Genomic DNA, 21,239 nt, shown 5'->3' with positions numbered 1-21,239 from the left:
GCACACCAACGGCAGTCCAGAGGTCCTACCAGTCTTGGTTGACTAGCCTGCAAGTCATGTCCTGAAGCCACTTTCCTAAAATGGACAACCGTGCTCTCTGTGTCTTCATGACAGTCAATGCCCGTTGTGCTGCCAGTGCATGTTTCTCGGTAGCCCACGAACATGGCCTTGTATGTAGCATGCTGTGTTTACTAACACTCCCATCAACCCCACCGCCAGGCCCCAGCAGTAACGAGGGGCAAGCCCAGTGCGTAACCCTTCTTCCATCACCCCAGTGCAAATAGATCTGCTCTAGATTGCATAATACACAGACAGGGCTGCAACCCTGAGTAGTATAAATACAAAGAGGTCACAAACAGTTCATGGAATAACAAGATGCGGCTGCAAAAAGTTTGAAGTAAGTGAGTACTTTCTCTGCAACACACGTTTCCTAGGTGCTGTTTGAAGGCCCCTGGCATGGTCTCTATCTTCCAGAATAAGGACTTCTTCTCTAAAGTGGAAGCGAGGCAATATTTTGCACTCTTAGATCAAGTGCAGTAAAGCCAATATCCTTAATGTTCAAACCAGGATATGCATAACGCTGTGAATACATGAGGGTTTTCAAAAGGGCCTGAGCAGGTTTTTAAGTATCCATTTCCAGCTACTTAACACCTACAGGACTCTTGCTCACATTCATCTCCCTGAGTAGCCGCAGTTTTGCTTGTACTTGACAAAACCTTCACCCACCTCAAGTACAACTCTGGGCCCTGTTCAGAGGTAAAAGCCTTAGAGATAGGACAAACTCTTAGGGCGTCCTGCTTTTCCTGCCTGAAGCATGTGTTTCGATGGAGAGCAGCCAGGCGACTCCGGGTGATGATTCAATGTGAATAGCACTGGAGCCTGAGAACAGGAAGGTCGGTCCTGTCCTGGGGCAGGGTGACAGGCTCCGGGCTTGATTCTCTGGGCTGACACAGCCAGGGTAGGACCCGAGGCTTCTAAGACTGAGCTCAGGTGGACTTCCAAATCAAGGGAGATTCAGATCTGAACTGAGGGTTGGAAAGTAAGACAGACCCAGGTCAAGGATGGTGAAGCATTAGCTGAGATCCAAAACCAGATAGCCCCATAAGCAGGTGCTGTGAGCTGTGCTTGGTGTACAACGCCTCATTTATTCACCATCACAATAGTATGAACCAGGAACAAGCCTTCATCTTAGCTGAGAAACAAGTTTGGGAGATTAAGTTCCTTTGGTAAAAACAGATGGCAAATAAGTGGCATAGGTGGGATTTCAACCTGGGCCAATCCAGTTTCGTCTTTATCAGAATGCACCAAATAGCCCAAGACCACGACCTGCTTGTGCCCATCAGTCTCCAAATGAAGTGACTTGACTGTGCTAACGAGCTCTGGGAGCCGAGGGAGGGTGTTGTGGGGGGTCCCTAGCACAGAGCAGAAGGGGAGCGGTCACAGGTAACGAAGCTGCCATAAAATGAGGTCCTTACTTGGCATCTTTGCCTGTGCTGCACAACAGCACGCCTCTTGCCTTCATGGACATGAAAGGTACAGCATGAATGCGGGGCAGGATGAGCCTGAGATTTATGCATGCATTTTAAACCTCTTCCTACATACATAAAAGTGTGGCCCTAAATTTTTGATCCCTTTTGCTATGTTGCTGCTGGCGATCATCTATAATAAGTATTTTAAAGTCAGTTATCTGGGATTTGGAGAATTAGATATTGCATCCATGGTTTCTGAGTACGTTTTTATTATCTAACTTTCTGTGATTTTTTTTTCAATATGATCTTTTACAACATTTAGGTCTATAATTTCATACTTAGCAGCTTTTCATTTTTGCATAAGTGAAATGTAGAAGGTAAAATATGCCACCGTACTTCACTTGATTTGCCTTGTGTGTCAAGAAAATGGAAATGGTAACACAGAAAACAGTTGGCTTCTGCATTAATAATCTTTAATATCATTTATCTGACAGATGCATTTACTCTTCCCTGAGGCTACACAGGTCACAAATGTTGAATTTTTATGAATAATTTTCGGCTTCCCTAGAGAAAAGGAAAGGCAAAGTTGAATGGGTGGGGCGGGCAGGACCAAAATTCCTTGTATTCTCCTACTGTGATCAATGTCAAAGAAAATGATCAACAAAAAAAAAATGCCAACTATCACAAAGTAGAAGGACACACACTGAGGGTTGTTCTATGATGGGGAAAACTTGGGGATGTTTTATTCAAACTAAATTCAAAAGTGTAACAGAAATGTGTTAAAACAGCATTACTTAAGGGTTGCTCTCACACCAAGCATGCTTTCTGTCTACAATTACAAAGCTGGAAATGTTTCCCAGTCCATTGGGATTTTAATTTAGTGACAGTGAAGGAGAGGGAAATGGGCATTGGAGCTGCAACAAAGCATGGCGTTTGGAAGTAGTGTCAAAGGCAATGACTTAAATAATGGCATTAAGTACTGTTTTGGTTAATAAACTGCAGCGGTTCCCATGCAATGGGATATTGGAGTGTGCCTTCCTCCATGTGAGCTGGCCTGGTTTGCTCTGCTCAGGAGGCACCTGCCATTGCCTGCATTTCTTCTCCGTTTATTTGTAGATGTGTATTTTTTCTGCCCCTGAGATGAGCAGCCCACATTTTCTGCTGGATCCACGAGTAGCCTTTCCTGCATCACATAACCCATCTCGGGATGTTTGTGTTTCACTCTTATCCTTCTCCTTTAGACTGAACTAAGTGTGTTACCGATAACTGTGTGACAATTTGTGGTTTTCTCTACACAATCTGTTTGAGAGAATGCTTGCTTGTTAGTGTACTTCTAGAATATATAAAATTCTGATTGACGAACAAGAGCTTATGTTAGATCCACTGGGAGAAGACTGGTATAAATCAAACACGACTGAATAGGCTGCAGTGAACACTAACAGCTTGGGAAACCTCTGCCTTTCACCTTCAATGATTCTCTTTCTTCTTTTTTGGTTTCATTTTACTGATTTATTTAATTAAGAGTAATTGTGAAATATTCCTTAAAAGATAAAGAATTTTTTGGTAGTTAATATTTAGCATATATTCACAAAGACATTTAATCAATAGCCATTTGCTTCTTAGCAATATAAGAAACAATACATTTTAATCATAATCTTTTTAGTTTTCTTAAGTTATTATTGTCTATGAGACAACAGGTTAGCCATTTCAAAATTGTTCGTGTTTTTTTTTTTTCTATTCTATGTTCTTACACATCTTGCTTGTTTTTACTCCGGTTTTTCTCTTCATCTTTGTTTTACAAAAAATATTTATCTATTTGAAAGGAAGAGTTATAAAGAAAGTGAAACTAGGTACTTCTAGGTCTGCTCCATGCGTGCAGGAGTCCAAGCACTTGGGCCATCTTCTACTACTGTCCCAGGATCATCGGCAAGAGGTTGGATTAGAAGTGGAGCAGCTAGGACTTGAACCAGCACCCACATGGGATGCCAGCACAAATGTTGGTAGCATTACCCAATATGCCATAACTCTGGCCCCATAAATTTATCTGTACTAAAGTTTGTGCACTTCTACACTACTGTTAAATATTTCAAGTCACAACAAAAACAAGATAAAGAAGCCATTTTTCAAAATAGCAAATTGCGGTTCGGGCCTTGGGTTTGGGGGCAAGTGCCGCTCCTCACAGTGTGGCAGCTGTGGGGGGTGCCCCTGCCGGGTCGGACCCAATGCTGGGGGCTCATGCCAAAGATACTACCGCAAGGCAGTGAACGAGTCCTCGGCCTCACCCAGGGTGGCCAGTGCACCATGTGGTGCCAGGCTTTGCCTGCTGGCTGCCCGGCGGCCTGCTCTGGGGTTTTTTAAGATATGTTTGCTGCCTGGGGACACCCATGACTAAGTCCAATTTTAGTGTAGGTGAGTAGTGAATCTTGGGTGATTCCCAGTGACAGGGTCATGGAAGTTTTAGGCATGCGTGGGGACTGAGACCTGGTGGTTTGGAGGGAAGTACCCAGGAGACAATTACGGTTAGTCAGATACACCAACCCAATTCAGAATACAGAAATGGCCTGTTTGCCTAGAACATCACTGATTGTCACACACCAGCCCACACCAATACTATGGATGGGGGCCTCTTTGGCAGTGATGGGTACCATTACCCAACTGTTTGGTGGAGTGGTGGAGTGGTCACATCTGGCAGGGTCAAGGCTGTATCCAGCACGCGAGAGAACTTGGTCTGGGGGTAGACTCTATGGGGTTGTGTGGGCCCAACCCTGTGGAAATACAAGTTCCCCTAGTTGGACACCCTAACAGGGTTGAGGTTCCCACCAAGGGGCGCGTGTGCTGGAATAGGGGCTGCATTCTATCTAGGAAACAGTTGCAGTCACCCGAGGCACTAGTGCGGGCTGGGATTGGATGCACCAGGCCAGTTCAGACCCCAACACTATCTGGTGTCCTGGAGAACCAGGGTAGATGTGGGACTGACAAGGCTGGGTCTCAAACCCCTACTGAGCCATGTGTGAGCTGTATGTGGGTATGGACAAGCCATGGCTGGGCTGAAACATCCAACAACAAGAACCAGAATGGGGTGAAAGCCAGCCGGGAAAAGCCACTGTTCCTGCTAGGACAGGAGGTGAACTGAGTAGGGTTGGCTCAAGGACCCCCTGGTATGTGCAAAATCTGCCATTGGGAGGGGTTCTAATGGAGGAGCCTGGGCAACTCCTCTGGCAGGACACAGTCCCTGCAGGTAAGCACAACAAGCATGATAGAAAACAGCCCAGAATAGGCCAAGGAAAGTTTCCCACTGGCACACATTCAGCATGGGTCAGGGGCAGACCAGGCTGAATCAGTTCATGTTATCCACTGGCAAATCCGAACACCAGAACAGAGTGTGGGTTGAGCCAGGTTTAGTTGCAACAAAACCAGTACACATTATGGAATGCCAGGGTGAGGTTGCCTGTACTGGATTTGACTGCAGCACCCAACCAGTACACGTGAGATCCAGGAAGGGAGGGACAGAGCTGGCAGGGGGATTAAGGGGCTGGTCCCCTCGCCAGACAGCTACTCCCACTGGAGAGCATGGGCTGGGATGGGGACAGACCAGACTAAGCAAGGCTACAACACCTGTGCGCTACATGTGGACTAGATCAGGGAAAAGCCAGGCTGGGCTGATTATTCCTGTGGGTGCAAGCATAAATTAGAGCGGGTGAGGGATGTTTGGGCTTGGCTGCAGCATCAGCTGGTAGAAGCTGGCACTGGGGACTAATTCTGTCAAGTTAAATCACAGAACCACCTAAAGAGTGCATAAACCAGGACTGAGAGAGACCTGGGAGGGAAAAAGTGGGTTCCCCCTTCATGGGTCACTAGTCCCGCGGGAGGGCACAAAAATTAGGACGGGGGCTGGGGTGGCTAGACAGAGAGGCACTCAACAACATCTGTGAGGGCTGGATGGTTGAGTTGGTTAGATGGAACTAAGCTTTAATACCCATTGACAAGTACAAGAGCCAAATGGGATGGGGGACAGACTGGTCTACTGCTACACATACTGGCAAACCAGGGTATGGGGTGGGCCTGATGGGGGTTATTGTGGGTTGCCCCGACTAGGCTGCAGCTCCCACTGGTTTATGCGAGGGCCGAGTATGTGCTGGGCAGAACCAGACTACTGCAACACCCATTGGTTCCAGTGCAACTCGGGACTGAAAACAGAACCAACCCAGCAATTGCAACCACCAGCTGATCGGGGTGATGGACTGTGCCGGGCCCTGTGCTTGCTAGAACATACAAGAATCTGGACTGGGAATACCTCAAGGTTTCTTTGGAGATCTCCCCAATCGAACTGCTGGACTCAGAACTCTAACTAAGAAAAGACAGAAGACAGAACAGGTCAATCATTCATCTCAGCTGTATGTTGGCAGCGAAATATGGGGCAAACGGAGACTTTATGATGGACCATATCAATCAGTGGACGACCTCATCAAGCGAAACTGGCAGCGATTCATAACTGGAGAACTATTAAAACCACTTGAGCAAATATCTCAGAGCATACCCCACATCCGGGACTTGGGGTGGGAGGGAAACCAGGTGGGGCGTCTCCCTCAATATCCCCCTTTACCTCAGATACATGATGGAAACAATATGGACATAATAGTATTACCCACTTCCCTATACGCCCTGAATCTTTTTTAACTGCAATTAACTATGTAAAGATTGTCAACAACAATACAATAAAAATATATATATATATATAAAAAACAAAATAGCAAATTGCAAGCAGAGTACTTTCTGTTTTGACGCCAAACTCCGAGATATTTAAACGAGCAAACAACATGCAAGACAACAGCAGTGCTGAGGCCAGGGTTTGTAATACTTAAGCTGTGTTTCTATCTAAATTTAAGTTGGATGAAGGCTAGAAGGTATAAAATACCACCCTTCAACTCTTAACAAGTTTTTCTGAAACACACACACACACACACACACGCTCCTAACCACTAAGATAATCTATGTACTAGTAAACTCCCTCCTCCCAAATTAAAAAACCAGCAGTGACATAACCGATAATTTTGTTGCTCTTGCAACACACATGCCACACAGCAATTTTAACTCGCAAGAAAAACAATTTTTATCTATAAAAACGTTGGCACACATTCTCAACCGAAAGATTCTTCAAAATGATAAAAATGTTCTGTGAACAACACTTGTACATTATTTTCTGTTGGTAAAATACAAGCAAAATAAGATTGGCTTGATTGTGGCATTAGGCATTGGTGTGGAAGCCTGCTAATAAACAGTGACGACTGCAATGTGCAATTGCCTGTGTGAGCAGTGAGACTGTACGTGCATGTGTGTGCGAGGTGTCCCTTGCAACTGTCTGATGTCACAGACACACTGATCATTAAAGCAATGCCTAGCTTTTTCTTTTTTACATGTATTTATTTTTTATTGGGAAGTCAGATATACAGAGAGGAGAAGAGAGAGAGGAAGATCTTCTGTCTGATGATTTATTCCCCAAGTGGCAGCAACAGCCAGAGCTGTGCCAATTTGAAGCCAGGAGCCAGAAGCCTCTTCTAGGTCTCCCTTGCAGGTGCAGGGACCTGAGGCTTTGGGCATCCTCGGCTTCTATCTCATGACGTAAGTGGGGAGATAAATGGGAAGCGGGGTTGCTGGAATTAGAACCAGCACCCATATGGGATCCCCAGGCATGCAAGGCGGGGACTTCAGCCACTAGGCTACCATGCCAGGCCCAATGTCTAGCTTTTCGTGCCTGTATGCAGACATTTTACTGTTTTATTTTATTATTATTATGAAGCATATAATCACAGGACTATTAATGACTTTTATTTCTTTTTTAAAATATTCATTTATTTATTGAAGAGTCAGAGTTAGAAAGGGAGAGAGAACTTTCCTCTACTGGTTCACTCTTCAGATGGCTGCCATGGCCTGGGTAGGGCCAGACCAAAGTTACGAGCCAGGAGCCAGGAGTCAGGAGCTTCATTTGGGTCTCCCACATGGGTGAAAAACCTTCAAAGAGCATCTCTCATACAGCACCTTGTGTGGAAACTTGCAAGAGGTACAGGACACAGTGTTTGTGGCCTCAGAAGGGAAGAACATGGCAGATGTCCCCAGGACGGGAGCCTCCTGTTGTGGTCCAGCACAGCATTCATCAGTCAGTCTCCAAAGACAGCTCCCAGAAGCTGAGCCTGGGCACTTGGCTATGCTGCCAAGAGGGGGATGGAGAGAAGGCAGTCAAGGAGGAAAACAAGTAATGGCAGCCTCTAGGATGGAGGAATTTGGGGTCCTGCAGGAACTTGCTGTCTTCTGTCAAGGAGAAGCCCAGTGAAGGCGAAAACCTGCGTTCACATGCTTCAGGGCTTCCTGCCAGAGTGTTCCTTAGTCTCCTATCTTCTTTATGTCTTTTTATCAGTACACAAGTGGTATCTTCGTTTGTTTAAGAAAGAATATATTAAACGAATAAAATAAATTGATTCCCTAGGTATAGCTGGGTATAGTTGGGTATAGACGATCTCATATTACAGGGTGCTGCATCAGGAAAATTCTAGCAGTTTCCTTTTGGGTGAAAAGGAAGGGAATTCTATAACTGCAATGGATAAAATATTTGTCCAGAATTGTGTCCAAGGGTGAAAAAAATAGTACCTAGAGTTAGGAACCATGGTTCTAGGGCTACATGGGAGTCTGAACTTTTCCTCTGTAAATGGAGGAAGGGTGGGCAGAGGAGTCGTTTGGAGAAGTTCCTGAATGTGTAATAGGTGGTTGTTATCTAGGGAGGCCTCTGCAATGGGCAATTCTGAGGTCACTGCTGAACCCCCGAACCCTGTGCTCAGGGTTTAGCAGGTGCACAGCGACAGTTGCTCAGTTTTAGATGAAACATTGTAAAGATCCAGGGTACTGGAGGTCCGGGCAGGCTGACATCATTAACAGTGTTTAGTTACTTTTCTTTTCTTTCAAGGGACTGAACTTGGAAGGGAGTACCCCATGCTAATGTACATCAAAAAAATTAATGATTTATTTGAAAGGGAGAGAGAAACAGAGACTATGTTTCATCTGTTGGCTCACCTCCCAAATAACCACCACTGGGTCAGGCCAAAGTCCAGGAGCCAGAAACACCAAGGGGAATTCATACAGACGTGCTAGGGGCTGGAATGTTTGGGTCATCATAGATTGCTTCTCTAAGTGAATTGGTGGAGGCTGGACTTGAAGCAGAGCAGCTGGAACTCTAACAGGTACTGTGCTATAAGCAGATACTCAGTCTGCAGTACTTCAATGACATCCCGTCAGGCACCTCTCCCCACACTACATTTGAATTTTTGTGGCTGAAGGTCAGTTAAATCAATTTCTGCTTTAAATTTTTCATACAAAAGGAAGTTGGAATGGGAACTTTTTGAAGTTTTCACCAGCACTATGGGATTCTATAATTTAAGACTAATGGCTAAAAGTCCTCGCCTTGCATGCACTAGGATCCCTTATGCATGCCAGTTCATATCCTGGCTGCTCCACTTCCCTTTCAGCTCCCTGCTTGTGGCCTGGGAAAGAAGTGGAGGATGGCCTAAAGTCTTGGGAACCTGCACCAGCGTGGATGACCTGGAAGAGGCTCCCGGATCCTGGCTTCGGATTGGCTCAGCTCCGGCCTTAGCAGCCATTTGGGCAGTGAATGAGCAGATGAAAAATCTTTCTCTGTTTCTCCTTCTCTCTGTAAATCTGACTTTCCAATAAAAAAATCTTAAAAAAAATTCTATAATTCACCATGTCAAATGAAGAATGCTACAAAATTCCTGCCAAAATTTTAAAAAAATTTTTTACAGATTTTTCTGAATTCCTGACAAAAATAAAATCATATGGTACTGATCTCTCTGTTCCTGGCTTATATCACTCAGTGTTGGCTAATGTGGATCACTCACATTGTCACCAAAGATAGAAGGTCCTGTTTGTAAGGACAAATGGTTTTCCATTGCGTATGGGTGCCACATTTGAACAATCCATTCATCTCAGACACTTAGGCCATTTCTATGTCTTGACTACTGTAAATCAAGCTGTAAGCAGCATGTATGGCATATTTAAAAACAGCTGAAAAGACAAGATTTTAGAGGTCCTCACCACAAAGAAAGCACCAGTGGCTGAGGCAATGCATGTGTTGACTGCCATCCTTTGGTAACTACATGCACATATTTATCAAAAGGACACTGTCTCCCATAAATGTACACAATAGCTCCTTGTCAACTAAAAAAGTAAAACATTCACAAAATTTTGAAAACAAATTAAAAAGTGATGTGTTTACTTATTTGAAAGGGAGAGCAGTCTTTGATCTGTTGTTTCACACCCCAAATGACCACAAGAGCTGGGGTTGGGATTGCCAAGGGAACTTGGGCCACCATTCCCTGTCTCCAAGGTGCACGAGTAGGAAGCTGGATTGGAAGACAGTGTAACCAGGAACCAGACACTCCGAAATGGAAAGCAGCTATTCCAAGTAGGATAGGCCCAGCTGAAAGCATTTTTTAGACAACCTACAACTGAGCACCTGTTGGAAAGCGGGACGTTATTTGCTTTCAGGTTATTCTGCATCAACTTGATTCTATTGCTCGAGGGATGCATTTCTGCTCATAGCACTTGAGATCACATTACCAGGCACAATCTCTGTCTGGCTTCATCTTTTTAATCCACAGCCTGTCTTTAAGCATGCACAGAAGGAGAGCTGCATATGAAATTGGCCACTTGGCTGATTGGCCAGTGCCTTTGGAAATTAATTTGGCAAAGTGCAACTATTATTTGAAAGCAATTTTCTGGCTATGCTGTTAATTGCAATTGTTGATTCTCTTCTGGAAAAGCACAGATGGGTGATAAGATGCAGGTGAGCCCAGCATGAACTTGGCTCTGGGTGGCTGGAACACTTGGTCTCATGAGGGGTTACCATGTGCTTGTGTGTAAATCATATTTTCTTGAAGGTTTTCTATTTACATCGGGAAAACAAAGAACACCCCATCTCCCTAGGCAATAGTTTTAAAGTCAGTATCAAATAGGATATAACAAATGAATCCATAACCTTCAATCCATAGACAATACAGGAACAAGGTAGCCAGGAAGAACAATGGCCGCTAACACAGAATTTGTGCTTGAAGTGCAAGTCACACGGGTGCTTGAAAGAATAAAAACAAAAGTTGTTTACGGAAGGCTGAGCTTTTGATTAAAAAAAAATTCCATTCAACTGAGAAATAATTTCAAGTGTTCATCTCCATCTGGAGGCCAGCATTCAGGAGACAGCAGCTTCTTTGTGGCGGGTGCACAACAGGCACTGAAGCCATGCGAGTGCTCTAGGAGCAGCTTGCCCGGGAAAGCTGAGCGCACTATTCACAGCACAATTAGTCACTGCTTCAGAGGCCTGAAGGGGAATTTAGAGCTGGGAAATACAAGCCATCGTTATCTTTCTGAAATCCTTATTAAAAATGGTCACACTGCACTGAGGATGTGGAGGAAATGCAGACGAGAATCAGATGAACAAAGCAAACAGACGGAAGTCGGCATAGTGCGTTTCAGCTGCTGCCCGATGGGATTCTGAGCATATAGCCCGCTATAAGTTTCCATCTCCCACATGTTTTATTATTTTCACATGAAAGTTAGCTTTTAGTGTGACATCTCTCATTTAGGTTTCTTCTCAAACGAGCAACAAGTTACAGATACAACTGGCTATACAAGTGTAGTTCTGAATGCCTGTGGATAATGGAATTAAAAGATGAGTTTATCTTGCCACTCATGCATGGTGTTTTCATAATATGCATTTTCCATGAACTTTTGCTGGATGATTCATTGTATAAGGTCTATGTGGCAGGGGTGGGGGGAATTGCACAAACAGGGTCAGTGTAGAGCTATGCCAAGTTAATTTGACAAGATGAACTATCTCCAAAGAGAGGGTCTTGATTTACTGACATATCTAAATAAGTGTTTATAAAAATAGGAGTTGGATAGTCATTAATTTAAATGAGAAACAGCCACAGATGTGGGGATATAGATCTCAAAATCTGCCTGGGGAAACAGATGCCTTGCACGCCACAATGAGATCTCTTTTCTGCCTGCCTACAATGCTCTACCATATGATTCTGTCTAGCACCTAGGACCTTCCAAGCCACTCACGTACTAACACATGCACCCACTTAGCCTTAGGTTCCAACCGAGCAGCTGGTTTATACTAACTCCCAGGTGACTGGCATGTAGTTGTTTAATCAGTGCGCCTTCTTGCATTCTTCTAATGCCCAAGTCATGAAGTTACCTTCCTCTAAGGCATATTCTTCCGTAAGCGGCCTCACGCTGCCAGACTGTGGGTAGTTCTGTCCAATGGACCCTTAACATTTCTCATGCAAATAGTTATCTGGTATCTAGTTTTCTATATCTGTTCCTGTGGTATCTGTCCATGTGACTTGACAGCCTGAAAGAGGTAAGTGGGCATCCAGGATGTCTGAGCGGAAAAGGCAGATGGCGAGGAGGTGGATGGCATGTGTGGTGGGGCCTGTCTGGATGGCTGACTGCACAGGCTGCAAGTTGTGTGCGTTGTTGTAGCTTTTCCTAACACTGGACCACTCAGGTTGATTCACAGGTGAGAAGTGAATGCTTAGGTGACTAGGTCCTCAGGGGGTTGCACGAGACTACTTACACCTTCAAAAGAGACACACACACACACACACACATATATATATATAAACACATACATATAATTACATACACATAATACATATAATTACATAAAAGACCTACTTCGCATTTTCAAGGTCAGGGAAGACATTATTTTATAGATGTTTCTGCGTTACTATGAATTAGACATTGACACAAAAATCTCAAAATATTAACTCAGTTAATCTGCTGCAAAGGAGACCACTGTAATTCTTCATTTGTGATGAGCTCAGAGATATGAAGAAACTCATCCAGAGTCACACAGGGGATCAATGGAGGAGCTGGGAATTGGGCCAGACAACGTTGGCATCCAAGTTCATGATCCTATATGAAGCTGGCCTGTCTTTCAACACTGATAATCACTGCGTACTATCCATTGTCCTGTGTATCTAGATATTGCATAAATGAGTGAACTTAATCCCCGTGGGGATTAGTATCAGTAGCATGGTGGGCTGATTTTGAGCCTCAATGCTGGAGTTCCATGGTCTAAAGTTAAATCTGGCCCTTCAGTGTCCAGGAACTGTGACTCTGAATACATCATTTTAAGCTTCTTTATCTATAAATTGGACCTAAGAGTACATATCTATCCTTTATTTATGGTAAAGTTGAAATGAGTTACCACATGGCACCACTATTGTAGCTTAACATATTAAGCCACCACCTGGCAGCCCCTGTGGGTACCAGTTTCTGTCCTGGCTGTTCCACTTCCAATTCAGATCCTTGCTGATGTGCCTGGGAAAGCAACAGCAGATCGTCTAAGTGCTCGGGCTTCTGCTACCCACATGGGAGACCTGGATGAAGTTCCTGGTTCCTGACTTTTCTTGGCACAGCTCTGGACACTGTGACCATTCAGAGAGTAAACCAACAGTTGGAAGATCCGTCTTGTCTCTGCAACACTGCCTTTAAATAAATGAATCTCAAAGAAAATGAGTTCCTATTTCAGAAAGTTTGTGGGGAAATTAAAGGATAAATTTATTCTGAATAAGAACATTTTTGAAACCCAGGTGTAGCATGAGTCTTCTTTTTCTTTTCTTTTTTTTCTTTTTTTTTTAAATTTTGTTCACACAGTTTCATAGGCTCTGGGATTCCCCCAACGCCTCCCCAGTTCATGGAACAGGTTGGTATTGTGGTACTGCACATTAAGCCGTTTCCTGCATCACCAGCATTCCAAATGGGCACTGGTTCAAGCCCTGGCTGGGATGGCTCCACTTCCAATCCAGTGCCTTGTCAATATGCCCCGGGAGAGCAGCAGAAGACGGTCCAAAGCCTTGGGCCCTTGTACCCACATGAGACATGTGGAGGAGTTCCAGGCTTGGGTCTGATTCAACTCCGGCCATCGCAGTCCTTTGTGCAGTGAACCTGCAGATGAAGATTCACTCTGTCTACCTCTCTTTCTCTGACTCTGCCTTTCAAATAATAAAATCTTTTAAAAAGAAGTTCATGGGAAACACATATTATGAAGATGCTATGCATGCATTTCAATTTTTGTGCAAATAAACATACTTATCAATTTCACTTTTCCCAAGAACTTTTTGAGGTGTTCATGTATGTCTATTGAGAACACTGGGGGCTTGTGTGTTGGCACAACTGTCTAATCTCCACCTCCAAATGCCACATTCCATATGGACACTGGTTCCTGCCTTGGCTGTGCCACCTCCAATCCAGCTCGCTGAGTATGGTCTAGGAAAGCAGTAGAGGATGGCCCAAAGCCTTGGGACCGTGCACCCATGTGGCAGTCCCAGAGGAAGCTCCTGGCTTTGGATCAGCTCAGCTCTGGCCGTTGTGGCCATTTGGGGAAAGCACCAGCAGAAGGAAGATCTTTTTTATTTGTCTCTCCTCTTTGTAAATCTGACTTTCCAACGAAAACAAATAAATCTTTAAAAAACATAAAAAGAAAAAACACTGGCACATTGGAAGCACTAATCTGGTTGTCTTCACTAGTAACCAGAGACTACATCCGTACCTTGAAGAGAGGAGGCTAAAAACACTCTTCTGCAGCACAGAATGCAACCTAGGTCTTCTGGGTGGCACATGAATTACTGCCAGAATATCCTGCTTTAAAAAAATCAAATGTTAGGCTCAGTGTTGTGGCATAGTGTATTAAGCTGCCACTGACAGTACCAGTATCCCACATGGGTGCTGGGTCAAGTACTGGCTGCTCCAATTCTGATCCAGGTGCCTGATCTGCACGTGGGAAAGCAGTGGAGGATGCCCCTACAGTGATGTGGGAGATCCAGAATAAGCGCTTGGCTCTTAGCTTCAGCGTGGCCCAGCCCTGGCCGCTGCAGCCATTTGGGCAGTGAACCAGCAGATGCAAGCTTTATCTGTTCCCACTCTCAGTACCTTTCAAATACACACACACACACACACATACATAAACAAAAATCCTTAAAAAAGGAATTGAATGCCAGCTATAGGATCTGAAACTCCAAGATCTTGTCCTCAAGAGATCATTTTTTCAAACTGTTGATGTTTTAAAAAATGCGCTTCACATAGTTGAAATGGTGATATTTTTGAATGCCTGGAAGAGAATGTTGTTTCTAAAGGAATTTTAACTAAGTGTAGCTCTCTGTCCTATCCCAGAATAACCTTCTCATCACAATGAAGTTCCCCTCCTGAGGCCCATGGAAGCTGAGAGCATGCAGGACCAGGTTCTGAGGTGAGGAGTTCAGGAATGACCTTACATTGTACCAAATGCTTCACACAGCTTGTTTCGGTTTGGATGTGATTTCCTCTTGCAGGTTCACGTGCTGGATCCTTGGTTTCTGGTATGATGATGTTGAGGGGTGGTGGCAGCTGGCATTCAGCCCCATGGCCAAGATGCCAGCAGTGCACAGTGGCGTACCTGGCTTCTGTTCCCGGCTCCAGCTCCTGCCTTCAGCTTCTTGCTAAAACAGGCCAGGTGATGGCTCAAGTAACTGGCTTCCTGCTACTCGAGTGGAAAGCCTGGATTGAGTTTCCAGCTCCCAGCTTTGGCCCTGCCTAGTTGTAGCCACTGTGGGCTTGGGGGTGTGTATCAGTGGATAGGACACACGTTCTTTCTCTGCTTTTCAAATGAAAAACAAAACAAAACAAAACAAAACAAAACAAAACAAAACAAAACAAGAGGTGGCTTTAAAGACTGAGGACCAATGGTGGTTGATAGCTAGTTCACTGGAGACACTGCACTCAGATGGGATTAAGGTGTTTATGGTGGATTCAGAGTTCCTTCCTGAAGACCACGCAGCTACAGCAGAAGCCCTTTTGTCCTCTGGCTTCTATCTGGCTATGGACTAGCTTTCTCTTGCCTATTCTCCTGCCTCTGTGATACAGACCTGCTATGAAGTGACACCATGACTGGGGAGCACTCACTAGATCCTATGCTAAACTTTCTGGACCTTCAGTGTCCAGATTTGTGAACTAACTCAACCTCTTTACAAATGATGTAGTCCTTGGGTATTTTGTTATAGTAGCAGGACGTGTATGACTGCACATAGGCATGTACAAAACTTTCTTAGGGGCATTTCTAGATTTCACCAGTGACCAAAAGAAACCTTGTTGTCTCCCGAAGGTGGTGAAACACTGGGTCAGAGCCCACAGGGTCAGGTACTGTCAAAGAAAGCCGGAAGCCTGGGTACAGGGCTCTAAGTTCTCACAAGGCACCTCGGCACCTGTTGGAGATCCTCTCTCTAGCCCAGGCTCTAGTGGGGGTGCTGTTCAGAGAGAACACTTCCCTCGGGGAAGAGGAAGTCAGCTCCGAATGAGCCAAGCCTGCCATAGACTTGCATGTTTTCTTCTATAATTGCCTTGCACTGAGCTATCCAAAGCACGATGCTCTTGAAGTCAATTTTTAAAAGACAGCTGAACAATAATAAAAAGAACACTTCTAGAGGGCTTCCTCAGTTGCCCACCATGAGGCCAGCAGGTGCTGGATCCAATCACCAGAGACTTCTTCCAGTTTATAGTCCAGTCTCTATGGGTTTGTGTTTTGAGTGTGAAATGTGATCAGTTCTGGGCAAGTCTACCCCTCTGCAGAACTCTTCTACCTCTCACTGTGACTCCTGCTTTTGAAATCTCAACTCTGCCCTGCCTCCCAGCACAGCCAGAGACTCACAGGAACAGCTGCAGGCTCCTCTCCTTTGATCCCTGGCTTGCTAAATCATAATCCTTGCATGTTTTACAACTATATTAATGTCTGGTCAGCCAGATGTGATGAAGTTAATATTGGGTCATTAGCATATTGGCTGCTAGACAGAAAACAGAGGACTCACACGAAGCACAGGCTGAAAAGCAACAGATCTGGCTTGAATGGGCTCCCTTCAATTTGCAGCATTATTATCATCACGGGTCAAAACCAGCAAGTGGTAGAAAAGTTCAATACATCTGAGGCAGCGGGTGGGAAGCAGGAGAGCCAGGGCAGAAATGCGTGCTATGTATTCTGTATTGGTGAAAATCTGTGTTTGTCAGTAGATTGGATCATTCCCACAATTTCACAGCTTCCTACTCGGAATTGATTTTAAAAGAACTATCTCAGTGTAAAACAGAGAGGAAAAGAACAGCAAAAGAGAGATTTAAAAATAGCATCTGAGGGTGGATATTTGGCACAGCAATTAAAACACTGTGTGGGATATGCTGGATTCCAGTCCTGCTCTACTTCCTATTAGTTTCCTGTTAATGCAAGAAGGCAGGTGATGGCTCAAGTGATCTGGTCCCTGCCACCTGTGTAGGAGACCTAGACTGAGGTCTGGGCTTCTGGATTTGGCCTGGCCCAGCTCTGGCTCATGTGGACATTTGGAAAGTGAACCAGCAAATGGAATATCTTTTTGTTCTTGTCTCTCACTTTCACTGTGTTTGAAATTAAATAAATAAATTAAAAAACCAGAAAAATTGCACCTGTTAGTCTTCATTATTCGACCTGGTAGCCTCTTAGAATGAAGTGTTTGTTTTACCTGTCATTATTATGATCTAGGACCATAGGCTACCTGTCCACCCTGATTAATCCAGGTTCTCAGGGGTTTTTACTAGGGGTGATTGGAAGTTATTCATTACATTATCCTTGTGACATATGCTGGACTGGAGAGTGTAGCTTTTTTATCTGAACATCATGGTCTGAGTTTATTACACTCAATGATGTGTACAGTCTTGACCAAATGTGAAATTATAAAACCATTTATTTCCTGCCTCCCCTGCCTTGTACTAACAACAGTGGTATAGTACTGCTCATTTGAGAAGTCCAATCTGCAGCCCAGCCTGCATTGCGAAAGGGTCACCAAACTGGGCCTGCCCTTCTCCACCAGTGTCCTTACGACCACTGATCATGTGACTATGTCAGCCATATTAGCTGCTACACATACATTTGCTCATTAGCACCTGATCAATTCAGTGCTGCCAATGGGGACTACTGAGCAACTAAGCCAAACTCTAATTCTGCAAAAGTAATTTCTCTGATGCTTTTTGTTTTCAAACCACACTCTTTCCCAGCAAGAGAGACGTGGAGAGAATGTATATCGGGAAGCCAGGAGAGGGCTCCACACAGACTCGGGAGTCTCTATGTCAGCGGCTGTTTGATCACATCAACCTGGAGGCCCTCAATCATGGAAATCTAATTAATATCCAACTCCATATTCTTGTTATCTGTGAAAACATGGGCTGTTAATCATGCTATGGGATATATAAGAAACACAGGAGTGGTTTGGATTCTTCACAATTGTCACATGGATTTATTAGAAACTTGGCCAGTTTCAAAGTATCACTGCATTTATTAAATCAGATGTTACGACACTTACAGTAGAGCATTCTGAAAGCTAGTAGCATGAATTCCAAAGAGGATGTTGGTGTTCGGCCTAGCAGTTAAGATGCTGGTTGGAGTACCTGGATCCCAGACCACAGTGCCCAAGGCTATCACATGAATAATCAAATGTAGCTATTTATATGCATATTAATTTTCTTAAACCACTACACTTCAAGCACAGCTGTCACACAGTTGCTCCAGAGAATTGGCTCTAGAACCTCTGAGAATGCTAAAATCCAGGATGCCCAAATCCCTTCTGCAGGGTGGTGCAGTGCTTGTCTATAACTGATGTAGATCCTCCTGTATGCTCCAAATCAGCTCTAGATTACTTACGATACCTACCGTCATGTAAATGCTGTATAATTCGATAGTATGCTGGATTATTTAGGAATAACAGAGGTCCCTACTTGTTCACTGAAGGCACCATTTCCTTCAAAATGTTTTCTAGACCTATTGATAGGATTCATGATTATGAGACATGCAGATAGGCAGGGTCATCAGAAATCACGTTACTGGTGGCTGCCATACTGTATAATGCAGGTATGTTGCATTTCTACTATTGCACAAAGCTATACCTGGGCAATGTTGCTCTAATGATGCAATTCGGCTCTTTTCTCTTATTTCAAAACTCGGCAATCAAACCCGGCATCCATCCACTATTCCTTCCCTTTCCTCATGGTTCATGGAGCTCCTCTGATCTCGCTGTCTCCAAGTCTAGCTCTCCCAAGCATGATCTTCTTGGTATCCTTGCTTCCTCTGCTCCTTAAATTTCTGTTGCCACACATCCTTAGGATTTCCTTAATTCTATTTCTGGGGTGCAAGTGGATTTTTTCTACTTCTCAGCACTTCTTCAATTCACCTTACATCATGTCATCCCTTAGGATGCTTCATGTCCTACAGTCTCGGTCCTCTTTCATGGGTCTCATCCTCCACAGATGACCAGCTGCACAGTCTGTGGAGGAAGCCACTCACACACAGGAGCTATGACCTTCCTCGACAGTTCCTCTTTCTTTTGCTTTTCTGTAGCAAAGGGACACGCCTACTGCTTTCCACCTGGGAATGGTAATTTCTGCTTCTGGATCTCTGCTCACAACGCTTCCCCATTTAGAAGTTTTCCTCTCTATCTCACTTCTGCTACACTCTCAGTCCATTTTATTTTCGGTGTAGTTCTCTTCAGCTTAGAGTTTAACCTTATTTTGGTGTTACTGAAAACATTCTTAAATATGCATAACTGAATGTATATTTCAAACAGACTGATTTCTAAGGTAGACACATTGAATTCAGTAAAACAAACAAAAAAGCCCTGACAAGCACCTTTCTCCTAATGATCTCAACATGAAGTTCTCACTACCTGACTGCATCGTGAACCAAAAAACAAAAAGGAAAGCAAAGAGAGATAAAGATATCAAAGCTGAAATAAACTTACCTTGGGTAGCAATATAGTGATTGGGTCGATGATAGCCCTAAAAATAAAAGAGAAAGAACATTTGATAAACTTTACATCGAAACGCAGCCAAGAAATCATGTGCCAAGTTCGCCAAAATGAATGCAGATACAAATACTACAGCTGCATCACTTGAAAGTTAAATTGTGAAATGCAGTGCCATTGAGCGTCTCTTCATCAGGGCAGCAGTCCTGAGGCATGCACAGGAGGTGTGAGTGACTCAACAACCCCCATCTAGGAGCGGATGGATGAGCAATAAACACTAACAACTTATGGATTCTCTGCATGACTGCAGCTCTTATTAGGTGCAAACAGGCTGGGAAAGCACAACAGAATTTCATTTGTGTTTGGGATGTTATTGGCAATGTGCCAGGGGCTTAACACATACTGTGTTCTATCAGTATAGACAGTTATATCAATACTCATACTCAAAACCATTCTTAAACACTACTAATGCTTGACATGATGCTGTAGCAAGGGATAGGAATTTAGAAAGGCACAGATTCTGTAAGATCACTATCTTTTATCACAATCCTATAAGAAACAGTGGAGATGAAAATTGGGAGCAAAGAAATTGCAGGATAAGAATCAGGGCAAAATAAAGTCAACTCAGAGAAAATGACACCCTGGTAATACACCCTATCACTGTGGACCTTAAGACTTGCAATTTCTGTCCCTTGAGATGATCCAAACTACTGTGCCCAAAGTCAGTCAGGAATAAAAAAAATGTGGAGAGAAAAAATACAGATTTCTCAAACTATGTAAGTACATATCTGTTATACTTTATGCTCTTAAATACAAGTTGACAACAATGAATAACAAAAGCAAACATACTTGTACATGAACCTGATCTGCCATAGGTCTCTATAGAAACATGACCAGTAACAGAATTCCACAAACAACCCCTCATATTTCATTAGCCAAGCACTGCATGAGGAAGAACAAAGATTTGTTCTCCATCTATATGCAGTGTCTCTTAAGGGGCCCAGTAGATAGGATGGGCTCCTTTGATGCACTGACCTACACAGTCCATAAATGGCCTATGTGGCAAAATGTGATGGTCTTACTGGTCTTAGCAGTACCATGGACACAACTGACCTCCTTCATAAAGCAGTTTCCATGCCTGGGTCCAGCATCGGATGCTCTCCCACCTAACCATCTGTCCACTCATCTTCAATTTCCTCAGCGGGCTCCTCCCCTTCACTGGCACTGCAATCTCACTTCCTGGACTTTCTCCAGTCAACACACTCTTACAGATTTCAACAGAAACCTCGATCCTCAAAACTAACTGTATTGGTGGGTCCCATATTTTCATTTTCAGTTCACATCTTTTTTTTTTTTAATTGGAAAAGCAGATATACAGAGAGGAGGAGAGACAGAGAGGACGATCTTCCGTCTGATGATTCACTCCCCAAGTGGCCGCAACGGCTGGAGCTGAGACAATCCAAAGCCAGGAGCCAGGAGCTCTTCTGAGTCTCCCACGCGGGTGCAGGGTCCCAAGGCTTTGGGCTGTCCTCCACTGCTTTCCCAGGCCACAAGCAGAGAGCTGGATGGGAAGTGGAGCTGCCGGGATTAGAACCAGCGCCCATATGGGATCCCTGGCATGCAAGGCAAGGACTTTAACTGCTATGCTATTGTGCTGGGCCCTCAGTTCACATCTTTCCCCTAATATCTGGCTGTACATCTATTGCCAGATCAACATCTATTAGATAGACATATTTATACAGTACAAAACAGGGCACTTTAACAAGTGCATGGAAAGATGAAAGTTTATGATTTTTTAGAATCCACATATATTTTCTTCATAATAGATGCTTTCTTTGAATTTTTTGAGGATCCCTCATAGACATGGATTTCAACCTTTTTCTTTAAATTCTGTAGTTCATGCACTTTT

At 44.1% G+C, this 21,239-nt stretch overlaps 1 protein-coding gene across 4 annotated transcripts in view; it reads right to left on the bottom strand.

Annotated features, from left to right (window-relative positions):
- PTPRM (protein tyrosine phosphatase receptor type M) overlaps window positions 1-21,239 on the bottom strand; it is a 787,515-nt gene that overhangs the window by 61,448 nt on the left and 704,828 nt on the right. For all 4 annotated transcript variants that reach the window (XM_058676819.1, XM_058676821.1, XM_058676820.1 and 1 more), the window contains one exon: window positions 19,328-19,364. In XM_058676819.1, the coding sequence (XP_058532802.1) occupies window positions 19,328-19,364 (37 nt within the window). The remainder of the gene's footprint in view (window positions 1-19,327; window positions 19,365-21,239) is intronic.

This window comes from Ochotona princeps, chromosome 18 (genome assembly GCF_030435755.1).
Source record: "Ochotona princeps isolate mOchPri1 chromosome 18, mOchPri1.hap1, whole genome shotgun sequence".
NCBI classification, from domain to species: domain Eukaryota; kingdom Metazoa; phylum Chordata; class Mammalia; order Lagomorpha; family Ochotonidae; genus Ochotona; species Ochotona princeps.
Note: the sequence above shows the minus strand (reverse complement) of the source record. Positions and strands in the feature narration are given on the sequence as shown.